Below are 26177 nucleotides of genomic sequence, written 5' to 3' on the forward strand. Positions count from 1 at the left end.
TATAATGGTCCAGTTACAATAAGAAAGACAAAAATAAGTAGTAATTGCCTCCGTTCTGAAACTGGTAATTGCCCTGTTTGAGCTTCCTGATCTGTGGGGCCTGGGAAGCAGGTTGAAGGACAGAGATCGCAGCACTGCCTACCTGCTGCTCAGAGACATGCCCAAGAGCCCCTGGGAGCCTGCACTGTGTAATTACTGTAGTCGTGCCAGCCCCAGAGCCCCACCAGCAAGTATAATAATTTCCTATGTAATTATCCTCCAGATAAGAACATGCATCCTCCTCCCAGCCCTTCTTCCTCCCTCTCCTTTTATTTCCCTTCTCTCTCCATCTTCCTTCTTTCCCTTCATCTCCCAAACAAATTCAATAAGATCCACACCAGGATGCAGAAGAATCCACTCCAAGGTCACCTGGTACCCGGGCCTGGGGCTGCTCTCTCCTTGGAGAGAACACTGACATGTTCCCTGATGTCGTCAAAGAAAGCCTGGATAACGAAACTTTCCTCTGCCTTCCTCCAGACAAGACTCCTTGACTTTCTATCTTTAGATCAATGGTCTCTTCCCCAAAACTCCCCTTAGGCTCAGGTGGGGTGTATAATTACTGATGGGAAAACCGCCTGAGAAGATGGCTGGCCCACAGGTCACAGCAGAGATTCTTTAACTCCTTAATGACAAACTGGCACATAATACATCTGGTGAGTAATTGAGACTTGACACTATGTTACATGCTTTATAGTCGTGTTCAATCCTGACAACAACCCTAGGAGGTAGGCACTATTGTTATCCATATATATAGATGAGGAAGTGAAAGGCCAGTTAACTCTCCCTGGATCCCTTCACCAATAAGTAGCTGAGCTGGGGTTCCAATTTGGTCCCTGTGACACCCTCTCCTTGTATTTCATCACCCTGCTCTGTTGAAAATGAAAGTCGCTCAGTTGTGTCCAACCCTCTGGGACCCCGTGGACTGTACAATCCATGGAATTCTCCAGGCCAGAATACTGAAGTGGGTAGCCTTTCCCTTCTCCAGGGGCTCTTCCCAACCCAGGGATCAAATCAAGGTCTCCCACATCGCAGGCAGATTCTTTACCAGCTGAGCCACAAGGGAAGCCCAAGAATACTGGAGTTGGTAGCCTATCCCTTCTCCAGGGGATCTTCCCTACCCAGGAATTGAACCAGGGCCTCCTGCATTGCAGGCAGATTCTTTACCAACTCAGCTATGAGGGAAGTCTCTGCTCTGTTACCCTCCACTGTATGGGCTTTACCCACATCGCTGCTCTCCCACTTCTGTCCTTGGTAATTCACAGTGCAAATGATAAACCCAAATTCTGTCCTCCAGCTCCCAGCACTCATTCAATGCTCCCTTCTCATGTATCAGGGCCGCCTTCCTTTCGTCACAGACAGCCATGGCTCACTTGCTCTCAGGCTGTCTGTGGCATTTCCATTTGTTCCCCAGCTAGGCCCACCTTGCTTTGCAGAGGGAAGCAGGTAACATCTGCATTTTAGGACAAGCAGATAACACACCTGGCTCTCAGGACTGGTTCCAAAGCAGTAGGGAACACCAATGGGAAAGGGTGCCTGGAGAATGGGCCCTTCTTGTGCCTCCCCAGTCACAAGGGTGGAAAAGGAGAAGTGGGCAGGCAGTTCATGGAGCCTCTATGCAGTTCAGAACCATCAGTGGAGGTTCATGAGAAAACGAAAAACAGAACTGCTGTATGATCCAGCAATCCCACTCCTGGGCATATATCCAAATAAAACTACAATTCAAACAGACAATTCCAATGTTCATAGCAGCACTATTCACAATAGCCAAGACATGGAAACAACTTCAATGTTCACCAACAGATGAATGGATAGAGAAGACGTGGCACAATGGAATATTACTCAGCCAAACAAAGAATGAAATAATGCCACTGTACCAACATGGATGGACTAGAGATTATCCTACTAAGTGAAGTAAGTCAGACAAAGACAAAGATCACATGATATCACTTACATGTGGAATCTAAAATATGACACAAATGAACCTATCTATGAAACAGAAACAGAATCATGGACACAGAAAAGACTGATGGCTGCCAAGGCTGGGGGGTTGAGAAAGGGATAGGTGTTTCTTGTTAGCAGATGTAAGCTTTTATATATAGACTGGATAAACAACAAGGTCCTACTATACAGCACAGAGAACTATATTTAATATCCTATGATAAATCGTAATGGAAAAGAATATATATTTTTAAAATGTGTATACATGTATAACTGAATCACTTAGCTGTATAGCAAAAATTAACACACATTGTAAATCAGTACGCGTGTGTGCTCAGTTGCTCAGAAGTGTCAGACTCTTTGCGACACTATGGACTGTTGCCCGCCAGGCTCCTCTGTTCATGGGATTCTCCAGGCAGGAATACTGGAGTGGGTTGCCATTTCCTCCTCCAGGGGATTTTCTCAACCCAGAGGTTGAACCTGCATCTCCTACATTTCCTGCATTGGCAGGTGGATTCTTGACCACTGAGCCCAAATCTGGAAGCCCACTGGGAAGCCCAAATCAAGTATACGTCAATAAAAATATTGACAAAGTGAATGTGTGTGTGTGTGTATATATATATATACACACACATATATATATATAATAATCATCAATGGATCAGGACTAAGAATATTGGCAGATAAAAGGGAAGACCATTAAAATATCTGTCATAAAGTAACTAAACTGATGGGGGGGGAGTGTGGCTTAGAGAAAGGGGCCAGATTATTTTTTTGAACTCTCATCTAACTTGCAAGCAGGAATGGAAAGGCTTACAATTACAATCCATACATAACAAAGTTGCTAAATGAGCTCTGGTCTCCATCCCCCTCAGAAGCTGTGGGTCAGTGTCCTGAGGGTGGTTAACCCCACGGGCAATGCTCTTCTCACCAGCAGCCCTTTGACCATCCGTGTGACACTCCTCACTGACTCACTGAAGTCCAGACCAAGCATTATGCAAGGCTTGGGTATTCGTGTCCTGCAGCTTCTGTAACACACTACCACAAACTTGGTGGCTTAAAGAAACAGAAATTTTTTCTTTCACAGGTCTGGAAGCCAGAAGCCTGAAATCAAGGTGTCGGCAGAGTTGATTCCTTCCTCAGAGGTTCTGAGGGGCATCTCGTCCATGCTTCTCTCCTAGCTTCTGGCATTTGCCAGCATCCTTGGCATCCCTGGGTCTGCAGCTGGCATCACTCTGCAACTTTCATCTCCATTGTCACATGGCCTCCTTTGTTGATGCTAGTCATAGGCTCTAAGGCCCACCCTAACTGAGCATAACTCACTGTAACTAATGAAATCTGCAAAGACTCTATTTCCAAATAAGGTCACATTCTGAGGTTATGGGTAGACACGGATTTGGGAGCAGGGAGTGGGGGACTCTATTTAACCCTGCATAGCTTGCCAGCGGCATTTTTGGCTGATCCCACATAACAGCAAGGAGAGGATTTGGGTTCCTCAAGGGAAAGCCTCAGGTAAACCTCGATATGGGTGGGGAGATGGAGGAGACAGACCACCCTGAGCAGCGTCCATGCCGGACTGAGGCCGCACCCTCACATCTAAAACATTTCACAGAAATCAAGTCCAACGGACAAAAGTTAAGTCATGCAGAGAAGAAGGCAACTTCCTCCATAGCTCAAAACAGCCCAGGCCACTTCCCCTTCAAAGTGCAACACTATCCAGGTACCATACTGAGGATTCAATTCACCCTGCACCCTCTTTCCCCAAACTTACATGGAAAAGAGGCAAATTCCTTCAGTCTCCTTTCATCTCCCTTCTAAGCCCCACGAGGGCTGGGGGTCACCCAGGGGCTCTGGCTGAGATGGAGCTCTCTCAGCCTCCATTCAGCCAAGAACAATCCCAGGGGTGGGGGTCGGGGGCTCACGGCAAAGAGCAGAGCAGAGCTAACTCTCAGGCTCCCCTAAGGCAGTCCTTTCTGCTAGTGGGGACTGATTTCTGAGGCCTTCAGGGAGGTGCTGTGTGGAACTGCATCCAATCTGGGCTAAGCAGATTAGTTCCCTTCCAGGGAAAGGTTTCTGGACAGCTGAGCAGGGCAGCTCCCTGCGCAGTGGCAGGGGGCTGTCATTACAAGGCCCAGACAGGACATAATGACATGCTCCCTGGAGGGAGCTCCTAATTGAATTACAGGGTGTCTCCTGAGCATCAAGGGCAGCCTGTGCTCAGAGGTAGCGGAATAGTCCAGGAGCAGACCTTCTGTGGAGCTGGTGCTGGGAGGGGTTGGGCTTGGGAGGAGCTGGGATGCCTGAAGTAGAGAGGGCTCTGGGGAATCTCGGTGGTCTCACAGACCCCAGGAGAGAGAGGAGGAAGCACGGAGAGTGGGGGATGGTGGGCATCCCTGGAGCTCATACCTGAGAAGTGCGTTCAAATCCCATATCTCCCCAGCTTGTTGCAACCAGGAGGTGGTAGAGAGCCAGAGGACCAGGCCTCTGTTCGTTCATTCATTCATTTAACAAGCATCTTTTGTGCCCCTAGGATGTGTGATGAAAGAGAACGAAGTGCTGCTCTGATCTGAGGACGCAGCCTGCTGTGGGACCATTTACTCCTGAAGTCAACTTCTACTTTTATCTACGCATGCCCCACAAGCCGCAGCCAACCCGCCCTTCTTCCTAACAAGTTCTTCTAAGTGGACTAGAGGAGGTGTGCGAGTCACCTTTAATGACTCCAAACTGAATCACGACAAAAGGAGACTTCCCTGGTGGTCGAGTGGTTAAGAATCCACCTTGCAAGGCAGGGGACATGGGTTCAATTCCTATTCGGGGAACTAAGATCCCACACACCTCAGAACAACTGAGCCCATGTGCCACAACTAAAAAGCTTGCGAGCTGCAACTACTGAACCCCACGTGCTCTGGAGTCTGCAAGCTGCAACTACCAAGCTCACACGCCACAAATACTGAGCTGGAGCGCCACAACTAGAGCATCCCCGCATCGCAATGAGAGATCCCGGGTGCTGCCACTAAGACCCGACATTGCCAAATAAGTAATAATAACGATAAATTGTGACAAAAGGCAGGAGGAGTCCCTGTGTGGCTGAGGCTCAGGGCTCCCTCTTTCACAGCAATGCTCACACGCACTCCCTTTCCCCGCCAGCCTGGGACTCCCTGAAGGCAGGGGTGGTGCCTCTTCTCACAGTGCTCAGCCCACTGTATGAGCTCCATGAACATCTGCTGACTGTACCCTGAGGGACTGGCACCCCCTCCCCAGCTCCTCTCAGGAGGGAGGGCTCTCGTAGGTTCTCTGAGGGCTGCGGGCTCTCTGACTATCCTCCTCCTCTAACCGTTCATCTTTGTGACCCAGATCCAGACACCAGGGTCACAACCTCAAAGGGGACCCCTCAATCTGAACACATGTTCCTGAGCCAGCCTTGCCTGCAGCAAGCCAAAGCGTCAGCTGTGTATATTCCTGATGGTGAAGTGGCCAGACAAGGATCCCCTGTGTACCCGCCCGGGCAAGGGTGGGTCTGAGACAACAGCCAAGAGTGATGAGTCCAGATTTCTGAGCTGAGCATTAAGGAGTCTATTTGGCCCTTGCCAAATTCCCTGGGCCCAGTTGCCCCTGAATTAAAGGACAGCCAACTCTTGCTGTTAAGGAAGAGATGTCCTCTTAACTCTTTCTATATGAGAATAAAGTCTGCTGCTTTCAACTTCCTAACCTTATTCTGGTGCTAAAATATGTAATGTAGTTGAAAGAATATGTGATTTATAAGCAGAAGATCTAGGTTTGGACACTGACCCTTAAACGCTTTGTGTCCTAAGGTAAATTAACATTTCTTAAATTCAGTTAACTCATCCGAAGACATTGATAATATTAAAAGTGCAATTTTTATTTCTATATAAATATTAGAAGTCTTTTTATGTAAAAACATAACAGCCACAACAGTCATCTTTCCCAAAGGTCTAAACAATGCGGAAGCCTAGAAAATCAACACTGTGTCCTATATTCTGATATATTCTCCAGCATATTTCGATCTCCCCAGGGGATCACCCTCTTCAAAACAACTTTGAACAATTAGTGCCTAATATTTTCAAAGTATTTTATATCGATTTGTTCCTTTGAAAGTGAGTTCGTGGCTGTGTTCATTCTACTCTCTCCCCAGTCCTCAAAATAGAAAGTATATATTCTTCCAACAGTCCATGGGTTAACTAAAATACCATTTCTGTCTACTTTGGCTGAACTGTATTAACTCATTGTTGTGACACTAGTTAACTTTTGCTGTAGTTTATGAAAAAAAAATGGAAATCTAATTAATTTTCAGCTAAGAATCTTCTAAAACCTGGGGCCCCACAAGGAGGGGTAGATAATTAAAATGGCCTGTTATGGGAAGCTGGCTGGGAACCCATGGTCTGGTTTACAAAGCCCACTATGTTAGCAAGGACTCTGGAAGATTCTGGTCTGATAAGGGTACCTGCATCATGGGTCCAGTGGGGATTTAAGTCCCTGTGGATTCAGGAGGAAGAAGAGAGCGATTCACGGAGGTTTTCCCCTAGGACTGGCCCAGGACTGGAGAGACAGTGACAACTTCATGCTAACGTACCTCAGTGAAATGGAGACTCCTACTTTATCCCATGAAGCTCTTCCCATCTCTCATCCCAGGACTCGAGTTGGCAGGTATTTGGCTTTTCTTCTCACATCCACAACTGAGTCCAGACACAGCCTCAAAAATCCTTTCCAAGATGGCTCCCTGGACAGCCACGACGGACTGACCGGAACTGACCCAGAAGAGAGTCCTACGTTACACCCAGCCATGTGCCCTGGGGCATGGGCACCTGGCAGAGCCACGCACTGTGCCACCTGGAGATGAGAATACAGTGGCTTCCGGGGAGTTCCTGGAGAGGCATCAAGTTACAGCTGCAAAGATAAGGGGGTGGGGGTGCCCGCTGGCTTGTGCTAAGTCCAGCAGATCAGCTGTCTAGCAGGGGAGGGTGGGAAGGGAGAGGCTGTCATTCTATCCGTGGCGGGGATGCTTTCTGTCCCAGTAGGGAATACAGGCTGCTCTGGAAACCCAAACCCAGGAAGAGACTGGGACAGTGACTCAGGACCCAAACCGAGTGCACCTGGAAATGACGGCAGGGTATCTTCTGACACTCGTCTCCTGGAGATGACGGACCAGAAAAGGGCAAAGTGGGAGGAACGACCTGGTGGCCTGGAGCCTTGGGCCACTGAGCATCACCCACTAGGAATGCTTTCTGTTGATCTGGGCAGAAGCCCGTTTAATTTCGGCTGCCGAGTCCGTGGTCGGCTGGGCTATAGTAGTGCTGAGGGTTCCAGAGGTGGCTGTTGCTCCTGTTCTCCAGCCACCGCGCCAGCACTGATCACTGTAAGATCAGCACTCTCTCAGGGCTACGGCTGGAGAAGGCAATGGCGCCCCACCCCAGTACTCTTGCCTGGAAAATCCCGTGGACAGAGGAGCCTGGTAGGCTGCAGTCCGTGGGGTCAAGAAGAGTCGGACACGACTGAGCGACTTCACTTTCACTTTCCACTTTCATGAATTGGGGAAAGAAATGGCAACCCACTCCAGTGTTCTTGCCTGGAGAATTCCAGAGACGGCGGAGCCTGGTGGGCTTCCATCTATGGGGTCACACAGAGTCGGACACGACTGAAGTGACTTAGCAGCAGCAGGGGTACGGCAAGCCTTACATACTGTGTCAGTTTTGAGGTGACAGAAGACTGTTTTGCCAAGGACTTCTTTCTAAGTGACACTGTCCACCACTTAGAGACACAATTGCTTAGTTAGCTCACCATCGAGACCCCTGGGCAACTTCATTTTCCCACCCCACCACCCAACTATGGCAGATTAAGCATCAAGTTGGGGATGGATGGAAACATGACTTAACCCAGGGTAACTGATATCTATCTGGCCAGTGGCCTTTGACAGAGTTAACTTGAGGGATGGGGAAGGGTGGAGGTTGGGGAGGGAAACAACAGAATTCCTCCCCTGAGAATCTGAGATAGAAGAATAGAAAGATCTTTTCAGGTAGGAAATAGGGCTGTTGGGCTGTGAGGTTTCATTGAAGTGATAAGGGAGAAGACCACAGAGAGGGCAGAGATGCCAGGAGACAGAGACCATGTGGCTGAGAGGGAGCGTGTTAGACAGAGAAGGTGGTCCCTAAGGCTCTGATGCCTTTCTGATACCAGTTCCAGCCTATGCTGGATCCTTACAATTCAACCTTCTAGTCTTAAAAGTCAAATACTATGTGGTGAAGGAAAAAAAAAAAGAGCACCAGAGTGAGTGGTCTGTTTCCTGGGAGATATCAATCTTCTTGGTATTATCATGAGGCTAGTTCTTTCCAAATGCCAGGCTTTCTTAAGGGATACCCACAGCACACTCTTGGTCACTCAAAGAAATCACAGATTAGACAGTAGACAGAAAGCAGTCCAAACACAGAAGCCAAGAGTGTGAACAAGCAGATGTAGGGAATAGAATAAGAGTAAGACGGGAGATGGGACTAAAGGGCGTGAGAAGGAAGTCACTGAGCTCGAGCAGAAGCAGCAAACATGGCCTGAGCATCAGCGGCTCCTGGAGCACAGACAGTAAAGAAAGAAGGGTGCAGCCGAGGATGTCCAGAAGAGAGCACGTGCAAGAGAAAGCAGCCAAGCAAAAAGGGAGGCGCAAGCAGGGAAACGGAGTGAACACATAGAGTATCTGCAGTCAGGTCCAGGGTTAGCCCTAGGGATGGTGGTATGGTACACCTTCCATGACAGCAGCTCAGAAAGACAGGGTCAGGGGGTCAGGAGGGTCCCAAGGAGAAATCACACAGGAGACACAAGGAGGAAACCAAAAGGCAGACCAATCAAGACCAAGGGCTCTGGAAAAAGATGGACTACTACAAGGAAATGGCAGAATTCATCATCTCTAATCCATAACTTGCTCCACAGCCATATTCTGAATAGGAAGCTACTATCAAGATGTCACTCATTTTGAAAGCACCAACTAAAGTATCCACGTTAAAGAGTTGTCTGCATTATAACTAACTGGTTCTTCATGAATCCTTATCACCAAATGGTAAGTGAACTGGGCTCAGGCAAGAGCAGGTTAACCAGGCTGTGTCCATGCCATGCCGACCCTTCACTAATAAGGGTCAGGATGCTGCCACGTTGAAAACAGAACTCAAATATACACACTCACCAAGTGATGACTCAGTTTTAGAGAAACAAATTTTTCCATAATGAATAAATTTCACTTCAACTTTATCTTCTTCTCTACTTAGCCAGATAACTTCCTATTTGTGTATGTGGCAGATGGTAGGGTGGGACTATAATTCCTATGAATGATAACTATCACATCAGCTAAAAATGTTTACCTAGTGCTTTCCTTCATGGTCTTTTAGCAGAATCCTCAAAGCACATGATTCCTACAAGATGCTTCTGGATGGTGCAGAATTTAAATACAGGGATTTTGCTCTGTTTGTAGGTCAAGGAGTTCTCTCTCTCCAACTATTAGTTACACACTGCTCTAAACTAGGACTTCTGATTGGTTCTGGAAGCACAGGTTAGTTTCTCTTTTAAAAGGACAAGATAATAAACACCTTGAATAAACTGAAGACCGTAGCACTAAATTCTACTCTATTCCTAGTGGAGTTGATGGGGGCACAGCCCAAGGATGGGGAAGGAATGAGTGCTCATGTATGACCCAAACACACCTGGAAAGTTGATAAAAGCTGGACGACAAGGAAGAGTCCTCCCCACTCACCCATCTCACTTTCCCCAAGTATCCCTTTCTATCACGCTTGTGAGTGAATGAGAAAACTTTGACCTGAAGAGCCAGAAGAGTTGAGACAAACAAAGCAAGGCCCATGGCAGGATCTTTATTGTTATTCCTTTATTATTGCCTAAAGCCCCAACTAGCATCATTTTAAGCAATGCTCAGGGGAGCCTGCTTTGAGGCTGAGACCATTTCATTTTCTGATTGGCTGGTCATGTGACCATCTCCAACCACAGTTGTGCCTTTCTCCTCAAACCCAACCTGACATTCCCCTTGGTGGAGTCTCCAACTCTGCACACCCTGAATTTTCTCATACCAGAGGGCAGACCAAAGTGAGAAGACCCAGGGCAGGCACACTGAATGCTCTGTTGCCTATGGTCCCTGACCAAGTCAAGCAGAGAGAATGCTGCCTGATCCAGTATTGCCAAGGATGTTGCACCCTTAGACCCTAAAACAAATAAACCAGGAAGGCTCTGGACTTGCTGGCGATCTTTATGGACATATAAGGTTTAAGTATATTTGGCGTGCTTTATGGATCCTGAAGTTGGAATATGTCACTCTTTGACATTCTTGGGCAATTTTAGTAATTAAGAAAAGAAAAAAAAATTTATCAAGACCTGGGACCTTTCTGGGCACAACATCCAAAGCTTCTGCTGAAGAGTCCACATAGCCTCTAATCATTCCTTTGTGCCCCAAAGAGAGGAAATTATAGTTGAACAACCCTACCTGAAATGTTCCACTCTTCTGTTAAACCCCCGTCCCCCATTTAACAGTTCGCTTAAACAAGGATTCCTTTCTTCAGGATCACTCTGAGTCAAGGACATAGCTCCACTGTGAGTTCCATAAAACCATGGCTCTGGGGGTGGACTGTTTACCTACAACTACAAAGAGAGCTTGTTACTGGAAATCAGCACTGCAGGCTGAAGAAAGGAGAAAGAAAAGGAGTCCAGCTAAGGGGGAAATATCTCTACCTCCACTGCACTTCCGCCCACGCTAAGGGTGCAGCTTCTGATTTTTCTCAAGTGCAGAAAGAACATTCTAGAAACAAATGATCCTCCTCTATGCATGCGTGCATGCTAAGTCGCTTCAGTCGTATCCAACTCTTTGCGACTCTGTGGACTGTAGCCCGCCAGGCTCCTCTGTCCGTGGGATTCTCGAGGCAAGAATCCCATGGAGTGTGTGGCCACACCCTCCTCCAGGGGATCTTCCCAACCCAGAGATTGAACCCGCATCTCTTACGTCTTCTGCATTGGCAGGAGGGTTCTTTACCACTAGTGCTACCTAGGAAGGCCCTTATCTTCCTCTGTGACCAGATAAAAACTATCCTATTACTCTGCTGAGCCAAAGAAAATGCAAAAAAACCGACTGTGTTTAGTCAAGTTGGAGAATGTGAAAACTGGTCCTGGGTAACTCCTTATTTGTATAGGTTTTGATGGGAAGATGCCTCTGGCTAAAACTTTACAGAGAAAGCACCCCTGGAAGAGAATGGCCTGCATCATTCTGAAAAAAATACTGCACTATTTCATGGAACAAGGTCTAGCCTGAAGGTAACCATCACCAAGAGATGTCTCAGCTACACTTGTCACTTTTTTCAGCAAGAGATCACTAAGATAAACCTTCTAAAAATTTTTTCTATGAGTTCAATATTTCCCTTCCTGAACAGTTTCAAGGTGAATCAAAAGCTTAAGAATAGTCCATAATATATTATTAGTAGTAGTTAAGACATTACTCACAAAAACACTCCTGGATGTCTCCTTCCAGGGCATCTTTCACCCATGAATTTCCATATTCTTTCCAAAGTTAACATTTTGATGGATAAAAATAAAATGGAAAAGTCCAAATGGGGAGGCTGCTGCTGCTGCTAAGTCACTTCAGTGTCCGACTCTGCGACCCCAGACACGGCAGCCCACCAGGCTCCCCCGCCCCTGGGATTCTCCAGGCAAGCACACTGGAGTGGGTTGCGGGGGAGACATTAAATCAGCAGCATCCAAAAAAGTTCTTTCTAAAGTCTAACTTTCTATCATATCTATCTGTGTGATCTTGGACAAGTTGCTTTGCATCTCAGAGTCTCACATTTCATAATTTGTAAAACCGGGAGGACAGATACCTTCCAGTTTCAACATTCTATATTTGCTTGGGAAATGTGTGGTACAGCTTACACTCCATTCTTCTGTGAAGGAGGCCCACTCTATTTAATTAGAGTAGATCTTGCCATTTGCATATTTGACATCTGAGGCTTTGGCTAATTCCAGAGACCCCAAAGGTCAATGAGCTGTAATAATCTTATTTTTGCAGAGGTGCTCTGTGAGCCTGGTGTACAGGAGTGAGTCACGTGTTCAGTGAGTGAGCTTAGCGTGCAGGAGGCTCGGAGGCCAGAATCCCCAGGATGTGCTAACAGTAGTCACGAACTACCAGGATTCTTCCAGACCACAAAGATGTCAGTAGTATCCTTCTCAAATATCACGAGTTTATTGTAACGTGGGTTTAAAGTAATCATGTACCCACCCCCACACTCCACCTACTGCACTACTACATCTTTAACGAAGGTGACTTTAAAACTTGAGTGGTGTCAGGCACAGAAGGAGAAGCTTTCATTCCCCTTTTATTGAGCTAATCTCAAACTATACTTCTCCCACCTGTTTTGATTTGTCTGTATACCTTGTATCCTCTCCACTGGAGAATAAGATCCTTGGGAGTTAAAATGCCACCTTATCTTAGTCACTTATTTCTCTCCAGTACTAGTAATGTACCTAGGATGTAGCAGATATTTAATAAATGTCTGTTGAGTGACTGAGCACTTTTGATGCACTTAGGCACTGCGCTAAGGTGCATTTTCTTACTATCTGTATGTAGTACTAATCATAATCTCGAAGGATAGGTATTATTGTTCTTATCATTGCAACAAAATTGCTGGGACTCAGAAGCTGAAACGACTTGTTGAAGTTACACAGCTGATGCGCGATGGATTCACACCTGTTTGTCAGATACCAGAGTTTGTTACCCTACCATGGTGCTGAGGACACGTCTGAAGAAGCAAAGCATAAAACCAAATGAATGAATTCACGGACATAGGCCTGGCTTTGTTCTGAAGATTCAGAGCATTATGGTGAGGGCGAAAGTGACGGTGCCACTGGGCTTGGTGGGAAAATAAAGCTACACAGAGAGAGAAGGTGCAGAGAGGGAAATTGTTCCAGGCATCACACAGCTTCTGTCTGAGTCCCTCGAAGGTTTCAATTTCAGGGTTCAGACTGTTCCTGCAGTTAGCAGGGTCTCGGCTAAGAGCTAGACTCGAGCTAAGATGGAGTTGAACACTGACACTGGAAAGCAAGCAGTCATGATCCAGTCATGCAACTCATCTGAAAAGCCGCTTTCCTTCCTAGGCTTCATGGTTTGGTCAAGAGCTTTAGGGCCTTTCAGCTCTGGGAACCAGAAGCATCTGGAGCTTGTTAGAAATGAAGAATCTCAAGCCCTACTTTAGATATTGGAAGTCATAATCTGCATTTTAGCAAGATGCCTGGCTGGTTCACAAGCACATTAAAATTTGAGAAACACTACTCTAGAATATCTAGATGATATTCTAAGGTCCTTTCTTGCTCCAACATTTTATGAGTTTAGAATAGTATCCTTCATGGTAACCAAAAAACTAGCATGCTTATTAATTAGGGTGACACAGAAAATCAAGTAACCTGATTACCTCAGTGGTGTCTTCTGAAGAATACTGTTAATTCATCAATATTACTATTAATGAGTTTGTTTACTGAGTACATATCATGTACAGGGAATATTGCATACAGTGTCATGAATCATTATAATAGACCTGCTAGAGTGACATTATGATCTCCTTTTTATCAATGGGGAAAAAAATCTCATAAATTAATAAAATTTCCCCAATGTGGTTAAATCAGTACTAGAGCCAGAATCCTAATCCACAGAGTACTATACTTAGAGCCCATGGTTTTCTTGCTGTATCATACTGTCTCTAGCTGTAAAATTACAATTTAAAGTATCAAAAGTAGGCCTCCTTTTGTGATAATATGTTAGCAGGTTTTGGACTCATTCTTCTGCAGTGAAGAAGGCCAAGAGGGTAGTCTAAATTCTACTGAAGTCTAAAAAAATAATGCAAAGGAAAAGATGGGAAACCTTAGAATACCTGGGCCAGCATCTCAAACGTGTAGAAGTTCATACATATGTATAACCAATATTACCCAGAAGTGATCATTCATGAGGCTCATTTACACCAAGACAGTAATCAAGCTGAAGACATATATAGGTTTGAGGAGGGTTTAGTCATATTTGGAGATCCCAGGCGCACAGTTGATTACTAATGAGGTGAAGAAATTGGGATCCCAACTTCTGATCTCTCAAAATACTACTCTTCGGTGTCCTCAGCAAATTGGTACTGAATGGGAGGGACCTCGAGTCTCTCCAGTTATGGCCAATGCTGATGTCATTTAGTGCCTGACAGTAATTTATCTACTGACATTGCCATAAATACGCATGAAATTTCATGGGGGTTTTCCTCGCCATGAGGGCCTTCATTTGTATGTATAAGCATCCTCCCCAGAGCACACCGAAAGGGAGAGTATTCTCTAGAAAGGCACAGGTTTTTATTAATGCTAAAAAGAGATTATCCTTTCCCACAAAATAACTAAACAGGGCTCTAATAAATCAATCTGTCAATGGCTATTTCATTTCAGGGGACAGTATCCCCCTGTTCCATCTGGCTGGTGCGGTTATGACCGACACTGAGCGCCTATGTCTATTTTTCAGAAGATTCTAGAGCTGGGAGGAACTGCAAAAAAGAGCCCACCACAAGGCAAGGAAAGTATTGCTCTTCCCACTTTACAGATGAGAGCTTTCATTTCCCATTGAAAGTGTTTCTAGCAGGTTCTTGGAGCAGTTTGACATCCCCCACTTCCTACATGTGTCCCTTTGGTTCCTCCTATCTTCCCCTGCTACTGCTAATTGCTTGTGGATGTGAGCAGCAATTCTGAGACAAGGTTCCCCTTTCTCATCCCCTTCCTTGTTGGCAACCCTGGAAAGTCTGGTCTCCTGGGCAGAGTCAGTCTGCTTTATTCTTTAGAGATATCCATCCAAGAACAGGACAGAACACCCAGTACAAGACGTTCCAAAGCAGAGAGGCCTCAGAGTGACAGAGGCCATAGAAACGTAAGACCCACAGTGTCTGAAGGGCTAAATGGGCCAGTGACCTGGGAAGTGTTTTAGGAGAACTCTGGACTGTGAAAAGAGATGACCACACAGAAGATGTATTTTTTCCCACAATTCCTAAGAGGCTTCTCCTCCACTGCTTAGCCAGATTCTAGAGCTTAGACCTGTGACTAAAGACTGGTGGCCGCTGCCCTGGGAGCTCTGCTTCTCTAAGATACCTCCAGGACTCAAGCCACATTGATTCATTTCACCTAGACTGGGCAAGCCTCACACCATAAAATAAGCCTATTGATGCTTAAAGAGACTGCCAAGTTTCAATCAATTTTGCAATTTCCAAATGAAGGAGAGGTGCCTGAAATCTGCTTATATAATACAACTGCATTATGGTACTGGAAAAACATAAGCCAGTGCCACTCACGTTCTTGAGGATGTCCAGCTTGGACTATCACTGATTCAGAATGGACAGGACTGCCTTCAAAGCTCATGTAAGCCCTTGGCCTGAGAAGAGGAGGAAGGAGAGACCCAAGCAGTCTCCTAGATCTTGCTTCATCACAAGACTCTCCCCAAATCTGACAGCAGAACTTCCATCATCCCACACCCCCACCAGTTATCATTTTGAGTTTCAGTGGACAAAATGTTCTTAGGTCCTGTGTGCTTAGATCCTGCCACGGCATTCCTTGCCCGAAAACAATTTAAAGAGAGAAAACTGAAGGAGATTTTGGAAGCAGAACCTGTCAGGAGTGTCTGTTGATCTTGCACACCTGTGATGGAACCAAAGTTTGACATTAACATGAGTACAAGGAAAAGTTTTAAAGCATGGGGCAAGAGAGAAGGGGGTGACAAGGGATGGAGGCAGACGGACTATGGAAGGGTTACTTACACGGTTTCATCATTCTTGAACTCCAACTCCCCATATATGTCTTCAAAATCCTCACCACCACCCTTGGCGGTCCCTTCTACTGTCCTAAAGGGGACGATGACTGTGCCCCGGGCACCTGATGTCCGCAGAACCTTGACCTCCATGACACCAATGCTTTCACTGACATGAATAGTGTCACATTCAAAAGTGAAGATGCCCGCGTGGTCATCATCCAAGATGGTGACTGTGGCCACACAAGGGGACACCAGGACAGCCCGAGGCAAGGGAAGACTATTGAGTGCTCTGGGAGACATCCCCTCCTCAGGCTGCTCCTCCTCCATGCGAACGTTGCTCAGCCTCACAAAGAAGTGTTCATCCTCCTCAAAAATGTCATCATCGATGATGCCCACAGAGAACTCCTTCTGGGTCTCTCCAGGCTTTAGAACCACAGTACCCTCTGTGAACTCATAGTCAGCCCCTGCATTGGCAGAACCATCCTCTGTTTTGTAGTCCACATACAGGGCCTTGGACGTGTCCCCACCTTTCCTCACCACTGTCAGGAGCACAGCCCCACAGTTCTCCAGGCACTGGTAAGAGCATGGGTCAAAGAAGACCTTGGAGACAAAGTCCTCCGGCTCATCGGCATGCACCTCGCTCATGCTGGAGGTCTTTTTGGCTTGTTCTGCTGCATGCTTCTTCAGGATATTGCCCGCGCCAGTCATCATACGGGTGGCCTGGATCCGGTAGAAGGCACGGCTCTTCTGCTGATGGGAGAGAGCATAGTAGTTAGCCATCTCGACCAGCTGATCTAAGTCCTTCTCTGGGTGTTTTTGCTTCAGATCCTTGAGAATCCGTATCATCTCCCTGCGGGACTCATCTACTTCCTTCCCTTCCAGGGGCACCAGGTGCCCATCAAGGAAGTGGGAATTCATCATTTTCCCATCCATCTCAATGCCCTTGGGGTGGTCACCCTCGGTCTCTATGATGATTCCTCGGTGTTTATCTGTGCGGTACTTTTTGTGCATGTATTTGTAGAAGAGCAGTCGCTTATCTGCCACCCAGGCCAGAAGGACACACACTGGAAAGAAGAAGAGAGTGAGGAGGCCTTCCCAAACCTGGACCACACCAGGAGAGAAGACAGCCAGGATCATATAGAGCCAGATGTAGGCAAAGATGCTCCAAGCAGCAGTGACAAAGAAGACTCGTAGGTGCTTGATCTTGCGAGTCTCTCCATCGGGGATCACATAGACGCAGATACCAATGATAATGAACATATTGAAGGCTGCGCTGCCGACAATGGTAGAAGGTCCCAGATCACCAGCAATGAACCCATGGCCACACACCTCAATTAAAGACAGGAGGATCTCAGGAGCAGAGGAACCCAGGGCCATAAGGGTCAGGTTGGAGACAGTTTCATTCCAGACCCTAATGGTGGTTGTGCTGGTCTCTCCATTGGGCTTTTTGATAGTCACCTCTCTCTCTTGAGAAGTGATGACTTCAATAGATGCCATGAAGCGATCAGCAATGATGGACACCCCGAGGAACATGTATATCAGGGCCACAAAATAGACAATGACCCTGGCAATCTTGTCTCCAAGGGAAGGGTTCTCCGGGTACCAGATTGGCAGGATGACACCCTCCTTGCAGTCCGACGACCCTGTACAGGACTCATTGTTCTGCCCTGTGCTGGGCACATCCCCTGAGCCGCCAGCCTCTGCCCGAAGACCATTCAGGAAGAGCACAAAGGTAATCAGCCCAAAATGGAGGAAGGCAGAGGTGAGAGGCTGCAACCTTAACCACGCCATACACAAGACTTAGCCGCTGGCTTCCACTGCAGCACCAATGGTCCTCCTGACAGGCCAGAGACCTAGAAGAGATCAGAGAGGCAGAAAAAGGCATGAAGAAAAGGAGACAGCTTGGGGGAGAATGGATACCTGTATATGTATGGCTGAGTCCCTTCGCTGTTCACCTGAAACTATCATATTATTAATCAGCTATACCCCCAATAAAAAACGAAAAGTTTTTTTTTTTTTTTTTTTAAAAAGGAGGACAACAAATGGCAGGTTCCCACCAATAAAAACTGATGTTTCATCTTGAGTGACATATTGTACTAACATATGGGGCAGTCTCTCACTTGGAAAAATAGATGTCACTGGGAGGCTCAAATAGCTGCTCTGTCCTTAGGACCATCTGGTAGAGTCAGTAGAAAAATGGCTTAAAATAGCTGGGAATATTGGTAATGGAAATTTAACTGATACCCCTTTAGTCCTGCCTCCCAACCCTTTTGTTATCTGTGAGAGTTCTCAAGAATTAACTTAAAATTGGCCAAGTATAACAGGAATCTTCATCCCCACTTCTACTGTTTCTAGGGTTTTCAGCCTTCCTTACCACACTGTCATCATACTCAAGAATCTTGCAAAACATAAGCTTACAGGAGTACACACTGAATTGAACTGTTATCCTGGACTACTCTCCTGCAAATGGAACACCTTGCTTTGTGTGCAGTTGAGCCCAGTTGGGAAAAACTCCTTCCCCAGATGAAAATTTAGGGAGGCAAGTTGTAATTCTGAGATTGCTTGAGAAATCAAGAGAATTGATTCTGTAGTGAATACTACCTGTCATGTAGCTAAACCGAAGCCCTGTAAGTGGTGCCCAAGGCCCAGTCCATAGCAATCCTTAGCCCTCCAGCAAGACAGGCTTATGAAAGAATTTAGGCATCCAGTTACAGGGAGATGAAGATCAGTCAGCCACTCTAACTTGAAACCCAAACACTGCAAGGGCCAAGTGGTAGGAAGCACTATAAACAACAGGCAAGTGATTCTAAATTTTTTTTAATCTGTAGGCGAGATTTCAGGGTGAAATTCAGCCTCCTCTGCTGACCTCAAGACACTAAAAGGTGAACAAGAGTTCAGAAGAATGGAAGAAATTCAGCTGAAACTACAGTTATCTTTCTACCCATTGCCTCATTCAGATGCAATGAGACTGCAAATAACTATTCAATACCTTAAAGAAAAACAACTTGCCCATGTTTCCACCTCTGTTACAAGCATGTAGGAGTACTGTTAGTAATGGAAGAATGCTGCTATTCTCTACTTGCTCCTCCTCCTTCTCTGCTGTTTCCCATCTCAGAAAATAGCACTTCCATCCACTCGGTTTCTCAGCCTGGAAACCACTGCCTGTTTGCAAGACTTTCTCTCTCCAGTCCAACACAGAGTCCCATCAACTTTCCTCCCCATCTCTCTCACCACCATCACGGCCCATTACTTTTCACCTGATGAATTTACTCAGTCACCTCCTCACCGAACTCACTCCAACTCTGACCTTTTTCTATTCCATCTTCTCTTATAGCCATAGTCATCTTAAAACAAAACAAAACAAAGCCTTTCGGCATTTCCCCCTCACTTTCTTTTTTTTCTTCCTTTTTTTAAATTTAAATTTATTTATTTTAATTAGAGGCTAATTACTTTACAATATTGTATTGGTTTTGCCATACATCAACATGAATCCGCCATGGGTGTACACGTGTTCCCAATCCTCAAACCCCCTCCTGCCTCCCTCCCCATACCGTCCCTCTGGGTCATCCCAGTGCACCAGCCCCAAGCATCCTGTTCCCCCTCACTTTCAATATAAAGACCGGCATCCTCACCATGACCTGCGGAGCCTCGCACGAGCTACCTTCTTCCCCGTCCCCCTCATCTCTTGCCACTGTCCCTCTCACTGCATTTCTGCAGTGATGGCTTTCCCATCAGGTCCTGGAGTACACCATCTTATTTTCCACCTCAGGACCTTTGCCCATAACATGACCCATGACCAAAAATATCATTTCTTCTTTGCACTCCCACTCGTAACAATGCTTTAGCTCTCAGCTTGAATGTCACTTTCTCACAAAAACTTTCCTTCACCCTAAAATGGTCAACTCCTTTCCTTTAATTTTTTTCATGGCACTTACAAAATTTTGAAATTACATTATGTATTTGTGGGATTATATGATTGATGACTAACTCATCCATTAAGCTATGACAAAAAGGCAAAGACTATGTCTATTCTGTTTCTCATGGTATCCTTAGTAGGTAGTGCGTAGGTGCTCAGTAAATGTATGTTTTGGAATAAATAAATGTGGCCCTAGGGAATCTTCCTCACTGCTATGGACGGAATTGTACAATCCCCCTGCCAATTCCTATGTTGAAGCCCTAATCTACGATGTGACTCTACTTGGAGATAGAACTTTTAGGAGGTAATTAAGGCTAAATGAAGTCAAAAGAGTGGGGTTCTAATCCAATAGGCTTGGTGGCATTTAAGAAGACAAGAGAGAGAAAAAGAAAGAGAGAGCGCTCCATTTTGTGAGGACATAGGAAGAAAGCAGTCATCTGCAAGCCTGGAAGAGACCTCTTTCCAGAAATCAAATTGTCAGTATCTTGATTTTGGAATCCCAGCCTCCTGACAAATTTCCGTTGTTTAAACCACTCAGTCTATGGTATTTTGTTAGGGCAGCCTGAGCAGACTAACACACTCAGAAATCAGCCTTCTTAAAAGTCATTTTACAATCTGAATTGTAGCCATTTAGAAAAAAATAGATCTCGTAGACAAATCCTCACTAGATTTTAGAGGCTACCTAGGACCTCTTTCAATTGCCAAGGCTTGTACTCAAAGAGAAGTTCCCCTTGGGACACAGCCTGGTGCATATGATAATCCTGAAGGCCCTCCTCCCAAAGGGCTCTGTGGATTAACTTGGTTTTGTATTTCTCAGAACGGGAGCCAACTGCTGAGGCCCATAATCCCCATCAGTCCAGGTACCAGGGGGTCACCCCAGCAGGTGCTTGGGGCTTTGACCTCACTCGGGGGAGAAGAGGCTATGACATTGACTGCAGAGGAGCAGAGAGGCTGAAGGTGATGGGCATCCATATTCAAAGACTGAAAATGCCCCCATAGCCTGCGATGTGCACAGAGACCCTATTCATAGGGTTAGCACTCACCTACATGGAGAATTGTGGACAGACACGGATCTTGGTTCCTTGCCTTGATCTCTGAAAACCCAACATTTTGTGAATTCTGATGAGCCCCATGCAGGAGGAGACAGCAGGTGGGCACAGCTGGAGCAGCTCTTTGATCAACAGCCAACATGGTGACAGGCAGTGTCAGCTGCATAACTGGCCAAGCCCAAAGGGGTGGGCTACCCACAGGTAGGGAAGTGGCTGGCCTGCTGCAGTCAGGGGACAGGGGACACTCAGGTAGTAGTGTTTTCCTGATCGACGGGGGACGAGGACTCCGACTGCTCATACCCACCGGGACAATTAAGGAGGATCATGGTCTTTATTCTCCTTGGTCCCACAGATACTTGTAGCAACAGGTTTCTATGGGGACTGTGCTATTACATGGTCATAATCAGAGGTCAGTTTAGAAAGACTGTTCCTTGAGACAACAGATGAACTGAAGGAACAAATAAAAGAAAACAAGGCAAGAAAGTGGTTAGGGATTGCCTGCACTAAGTTATTAGAACTGAAGGTGAAAAACCACCGGGGGATGCCTAACTGTTCTCTCCAGCTCTGCCAGGAGATGGTTTCTGCTGAGAAGTTAGAGGGAGAGGGGATGTCTCTGATGAACAAGCCAATGGTCATTTTTTGCCATAACTCCAGCCCCAGATACCGATTGAGACAGATCCCTACCTCCTGGGTGGTTCACTGCACTCCCTTAGAGACCCAACTGATCTTTGGTGTTTCCAGAAAGCTCTTAATCAGTCCTAAGCCATACTTATGGAGGTGACCCAGCTTGAGATCCCCAGAACTGCCCAAAACAAGGAAGATATTAGTAACAGTAAATAATGCTTTAAAGCAGTTATTGTGTGCATAAAGTTTGAATGTATTATTTCGTCTTCATAACAACCCTATTAGTTGTTGTTAGAGATCAGTACTATTTTAATCCCTATTTTACATTTTGGGAAACTGAGTCTTAGTTAAGTCATTTGAGTCATTTACTCCAAGTATAAAGCAAAGAAGTAGCAGAACCAGAGCTCACATAAAGATGACATAAAGTTGATGGTCCCAACCACTCCACCTTACGAGGATGTCCCAATTTGTTGCAGAACACCCACAAGTCCCAGTCAGCTTCCAGTCTTCTGTGGTCTTCATTTGGTTGAGTTGACTGCTCCCCAGGTTTCCTGGGGTGTCCTGATTTCCCAAGGCCGTCTCCCACCCAAACATTCTCCTTCTATCAGTTCAGTTGGACAAACATTAACAAGTGCCTGTGATTTGCCAGGCCTGTCCTAGAGGCCGCTGGACAAAATAAACTATGATTTGGGGTTTTCCCTCCAAGGCACCACTGAGCAGGGGTGGAAAGCTGCACACACAGGCACTCCTACTATCATCAGCGAAGGTGTGGGCCGAGTGCTGCCGAACACAAGCAGGGCACCGAGCCAACTCGGGGATTTAGGGAGGCGTTCCGAAGGAGGTGATCCCTGAAATGAGGCTTCAAGCATGAGTGCACGTTAGTTAAAAAAAGAAGAAAGACAGAGAAAAAAAAAGAAAGAACATGGGAAGGGCATCTGAGTCAAAGAGAACAGCCCAAGCAAAGACGTGGGGCAGGAAAGCCCTCTGTGTACATAGGATTACAGGCAAATCAGTGTGAGGCAGGAGGGACAGAAGATGAGGCTGGACACAGAGGGAGGACCCAATTCATGGCAAGTCTTATATGCCAGGCTGAGAAGATGGGATTTTATCCTAAGGGCAGTGAAAAGCCAATGATAGGATTTTGAACAGGAGAATGACATGGTCTGATCTGTATTCCAGAAAAACCAATTTGGCTAGATAGGTTTTAGGGTGGCTGTAAGTGGGACAAAACCAAAGCAGGAAGATCAGTCAGAAATCTATTGGAAACAGAACAGATACAGATAAAGAGGGTGGGCCGAGGGTACATTCTGCATATGATGACCCTCTGACCCCTCAGCTCAGCCCACGGCCCCTCATTTTTTTCCCTGGATTATCTTCCTAAAGCCCCCAGGGCCATCTGCAAGGTGTCTGTGTCCTCAGCAGTGGCTCCTGACATCTTTTAATATCACTGGCAAATTTAATTAAAGTCACTTTCCTCTGCTCTTCCAGATCATTAATAAAACAGAGCCACCAGGCCAGACTGAGCAAATTCTCCCTCTTGCTACGCCCTCCACTTTCTCCAATGGGAACACTGCTCCGGGTCTGTCACCAGCCTGGGTAGACGCATCCTGCTCTGCTTCTAAATCTGGGCCCCTGCACAGACGTCACAGCCAATTTACATTAAAGTTTTAGGTGCAGCCAGGCTGCACTGGATCTGAAGTGTCACCCGAGTCCAAGAACACTGCATCTTCTCCTGTACTTCCTCTGCCTACAGGGGCTGAGAGCCTGCAGAGTCCTCTCCATGGCAAAGCTCTCCCAGAAACACAGGAACTAAATTTCCAGCACTCAAGTAGGAAAGACGCAACCTCGGCTACTTCGGTAGTTTGGCTGCCACAATCGGAACTTGGATCCAAGGAAGAAAATGTAAGGATGCTGCTTTTCGTCCATTATGATAGCTTTGAATATTCCAAGTAAAAAAGTTAGTATTATCGTCACGCCCATTTTGAAAGTGAAAGTGTTAGTTGCTCAGTCATGTCCGACTCTTTGCGACCCCATGGACTGTAGCCTACCAGGCTTTTCTGTCCATTGGATTCTCCAAGCAAGAATACTGGAATGGATAGCCATTCACTTCTCCAGGGGATAAGCAAATTTGAATTTACAAAGGTTAAAGAATTTGCCCAAATCATGGTTGCTGCTGCTGCTGCTGCTAAGTTCCATCAGTGGTGTCCAACTCTGTGCCACCCCATAGACAGCAGCCCACTAGGCTCCTCTGTCCCTGGGATTCTCCAGGCAAGAATACTGGAGTGGGTTGCCATTTCCTTCTCCAATGCATGAAAGTGAAAAGCGAAAGTGAAGTCGCATGGTAAGTAGACAAATAAGCTCGTGAATTCTGGCAGTCTGACTCTAGAGTACTTGGCATTAACCACCATGCTAGGTAGATGCCTTGGGTTTGGGTAGCCCTTTGAAAAGCAAAGGGCCTGGGGAAGGGAGGGTGAGTTTTTTTGGATATGGAGCCCTCACTATGAACTTGGAGATGGTACATACCCCAAGGCAGCCTGAAACAGTAGAAGAGCCCCAAATCTGAAAGCAAGAGGCAAGAACTTTCTTCCTAGCTCTGCCTCAACAAGCTATGAGACTGCAAAGAGTCAGAGAACTCTTAATGGCATAGCTTCCTCATCCAGAAAATTCGTGTGGGGTTGGATAATCTCCACAGTTGCTTTGAGTCAAAAATGCTTTGATGGCAGGCAGGTCCATCTCCACAACAGGCAAAGAAGTGAAGGCACATATTTCAGTTAGGTCAGCCCAGAGCAGTGTGAGAGCCAGCAACTCCCCAGGAGACGTCAAAAGAGAAGAGATTAAGGGAGCATGGTAGGAAAGGGGGGCCCCCAAAGGCAAGGAGAGCCTACAATCTGGCTTTACCAAAAGCACCTTGCATCAAAGTCATTTTTTAAACAACTGCTCTTTGAATCCCCATTTTGGACCAAGCACTGTGCTTGTGACTGAGCATACACCCGTGAAAGTGCTACACCACATCCCCAAACATTTGACATTTTCTTCTAATGAAGGATAGAGACAAACAAGGAATTATGGGCATGATGCTATGACGATGTCATGGGAAGTTACTCTTTTTCTTGTTCCGCTCTAAGCTCTCAAGTTGGTCACCGCACCGCTGCCTCTAACCTTACGGACAGTGGCTGCAATACATCACGGTTTTATAATATCGAGGACCTTGCAGTAGTATGTGTAGTTGATATTCCACGATTCTTGCTTCTCTGTTCCCATGCAACTGTCACGTTTTGCCTTCCTCAAAGCCTCCAAACCCTTAATGGCATCCAAGTCATATGATAACTTCATAAAACCCAGCTGGCCTTCTCCTAGGCACTGCCACACACAAAGAGGAAGCACCAGCAAGCCTCAATCTCCTCGTGCTGTATATAAATAAAGGACTTTAAAATGATCACAACAATCCTGTCTCTTCATTGAGTCTTCTTTACTCTATGGGTGGCACTGCATCAGGCATTTCTAAGCTTCTGTGTAAGACCTAAGGATCCCACAATGATTTAGGTAGCGTTAACTGTTTTAGAGATGAGGAGACTTGGGCCCAAAGATTACTAATTTACCCAGGTCCACTAGCTGAGTAGCACAGCTGAGCTATGAAACTTGGTGTGTCAAATGCCAAAGTCTAAAAGTGAAGGTGGAAAAACAGGATCGGAATCTGGAGCCCTTAGGTCAAGAACATACAGCCCTGGAAATCTCTACTCCTCTGGGAAGCCTTCCCTGATAACACCCTCTTCCTCTACCTTCCAACTGAGTCATTTTCTCCCCTGTGTTCCTCTAGCCCTTTGATGACCACTAAGGCACTTGTCACACATCATCACATTAACGTGGGCTGATCTGTCTGCATGTCCATCTCCTACACACTTAGAGAAACTCCCTGAGGGATTCCCCCTCAATATAGGGACTTTTCTTTTCTAGCAAGTTATCGCACTCAGTTCAGAGGGCTAAGAGGTTGGATCTGATCTCTTATATCCTCCCTGCCTCCAAAATTCTATGATTCCAAGGCTTGTTAATTCTACTCAAAGGTTTACCACACTCTCTAGAGACCAGAGGACTTTGCTCTCTATGAGTCCTTCACAGATCTGGAGAATCACAAACCATGCAAGGGGACCAGAGTGAAAGGAAGAAAGGGCCTTGCTCACCTAATTTAAGTTCTGCTTCTCCAGCTGCTGGATCTACATCTGCATGTAAGTCATCCCCCACATTGGAGGCAATAATGGAACCAGGATCACACGCTAAAGAGGGCTGTGCATTAGAATAACTTTGGAGCTCTAAAAAATATAGGTATCTGGATCTTACTCCAGACCTAAGTTTTGGACTCTCTGGGAGTGAAGTCTCAATATTTAGACTTTTTAAAAGTTCCTTAGTTGATTTAGAGGTACAGCCAAGGTTCAGAATCCCAGGAGAGAATAAAAGGAACACAGACCAACTATGAAAGACATTTGCATCTCAGGGATTCCAACCATTACAGAATTTCTCTGAACCAAAAGAAGGACTCTTAGTGTATCATGAGTTGACTCATAAGTGGGTGTACCACAAAGCCTTTCTATACACTAGACAAACATCCACCCTCCTGGACTCTAACTTCCTTTCATACCCTGCCAATGACAAAGAGCATCAACTGCCTACCCATATAAGTAGATTTCCCCACTGTCTCTCCCTAAACCTGCTGTTAGCTTAATCTACACTTTTACTGAAGAAACAGAAAAGACCCAGAGTTCCCTTATCTACACAGGAAAATGATGCTGCTCATCCCATTTTCAGCAAGACATGT

General features: G+C 46.1%; 1 protein-coding gene across 10 annotated transcripts in view; it reads right to left on the reverse strand.

The window, feature by feature from the left end:
• The window catches only part of SLC8A3 (solute carrier family 8 member A3), a 170482-nt gene that overhangs the window by 129830 nt on the left and 14475 nt on the right, over nucleotides 1-26177 (reverse strand). For 9 of the 10 annotated variants that reach the window (XM_055538476.1, XM_055538472.1, XM_055538466.1 and 6 more), the window contains exon 2: nucleotides 15786-17631. In XM_055538476.1, the coding sequence (XP_055394451.1) occupies nucleotides 15786-17569 (1784 nt within the window). In that variant the 5' untranslated portion in view covers nucleotides 17570-17631. Of the gene's footprint in view, nucleotides 1-15785; nucleotides 17632-20737; nucleotides 22799-26177 lie in introns of those variants that run through there. The other variant, XM_055538470.1, reaches the window with a different exon arrangement.

Source organism: Bubalus kerabau, chromosome 10 (assembly GCF_029407905.1).
Source record: "Bubalus kerabau isolate K-KA32 ecotype Philippines breed swamp buffalo chromosome 10, PCC_UOA_SB_1v2, whole genome shotgun sequence".
NCBI lineage: Eukaryota > Metazoa > Chordata > Mammalia > Artiodactyla > Bovidae > Bubalus > Bubalus kerabau.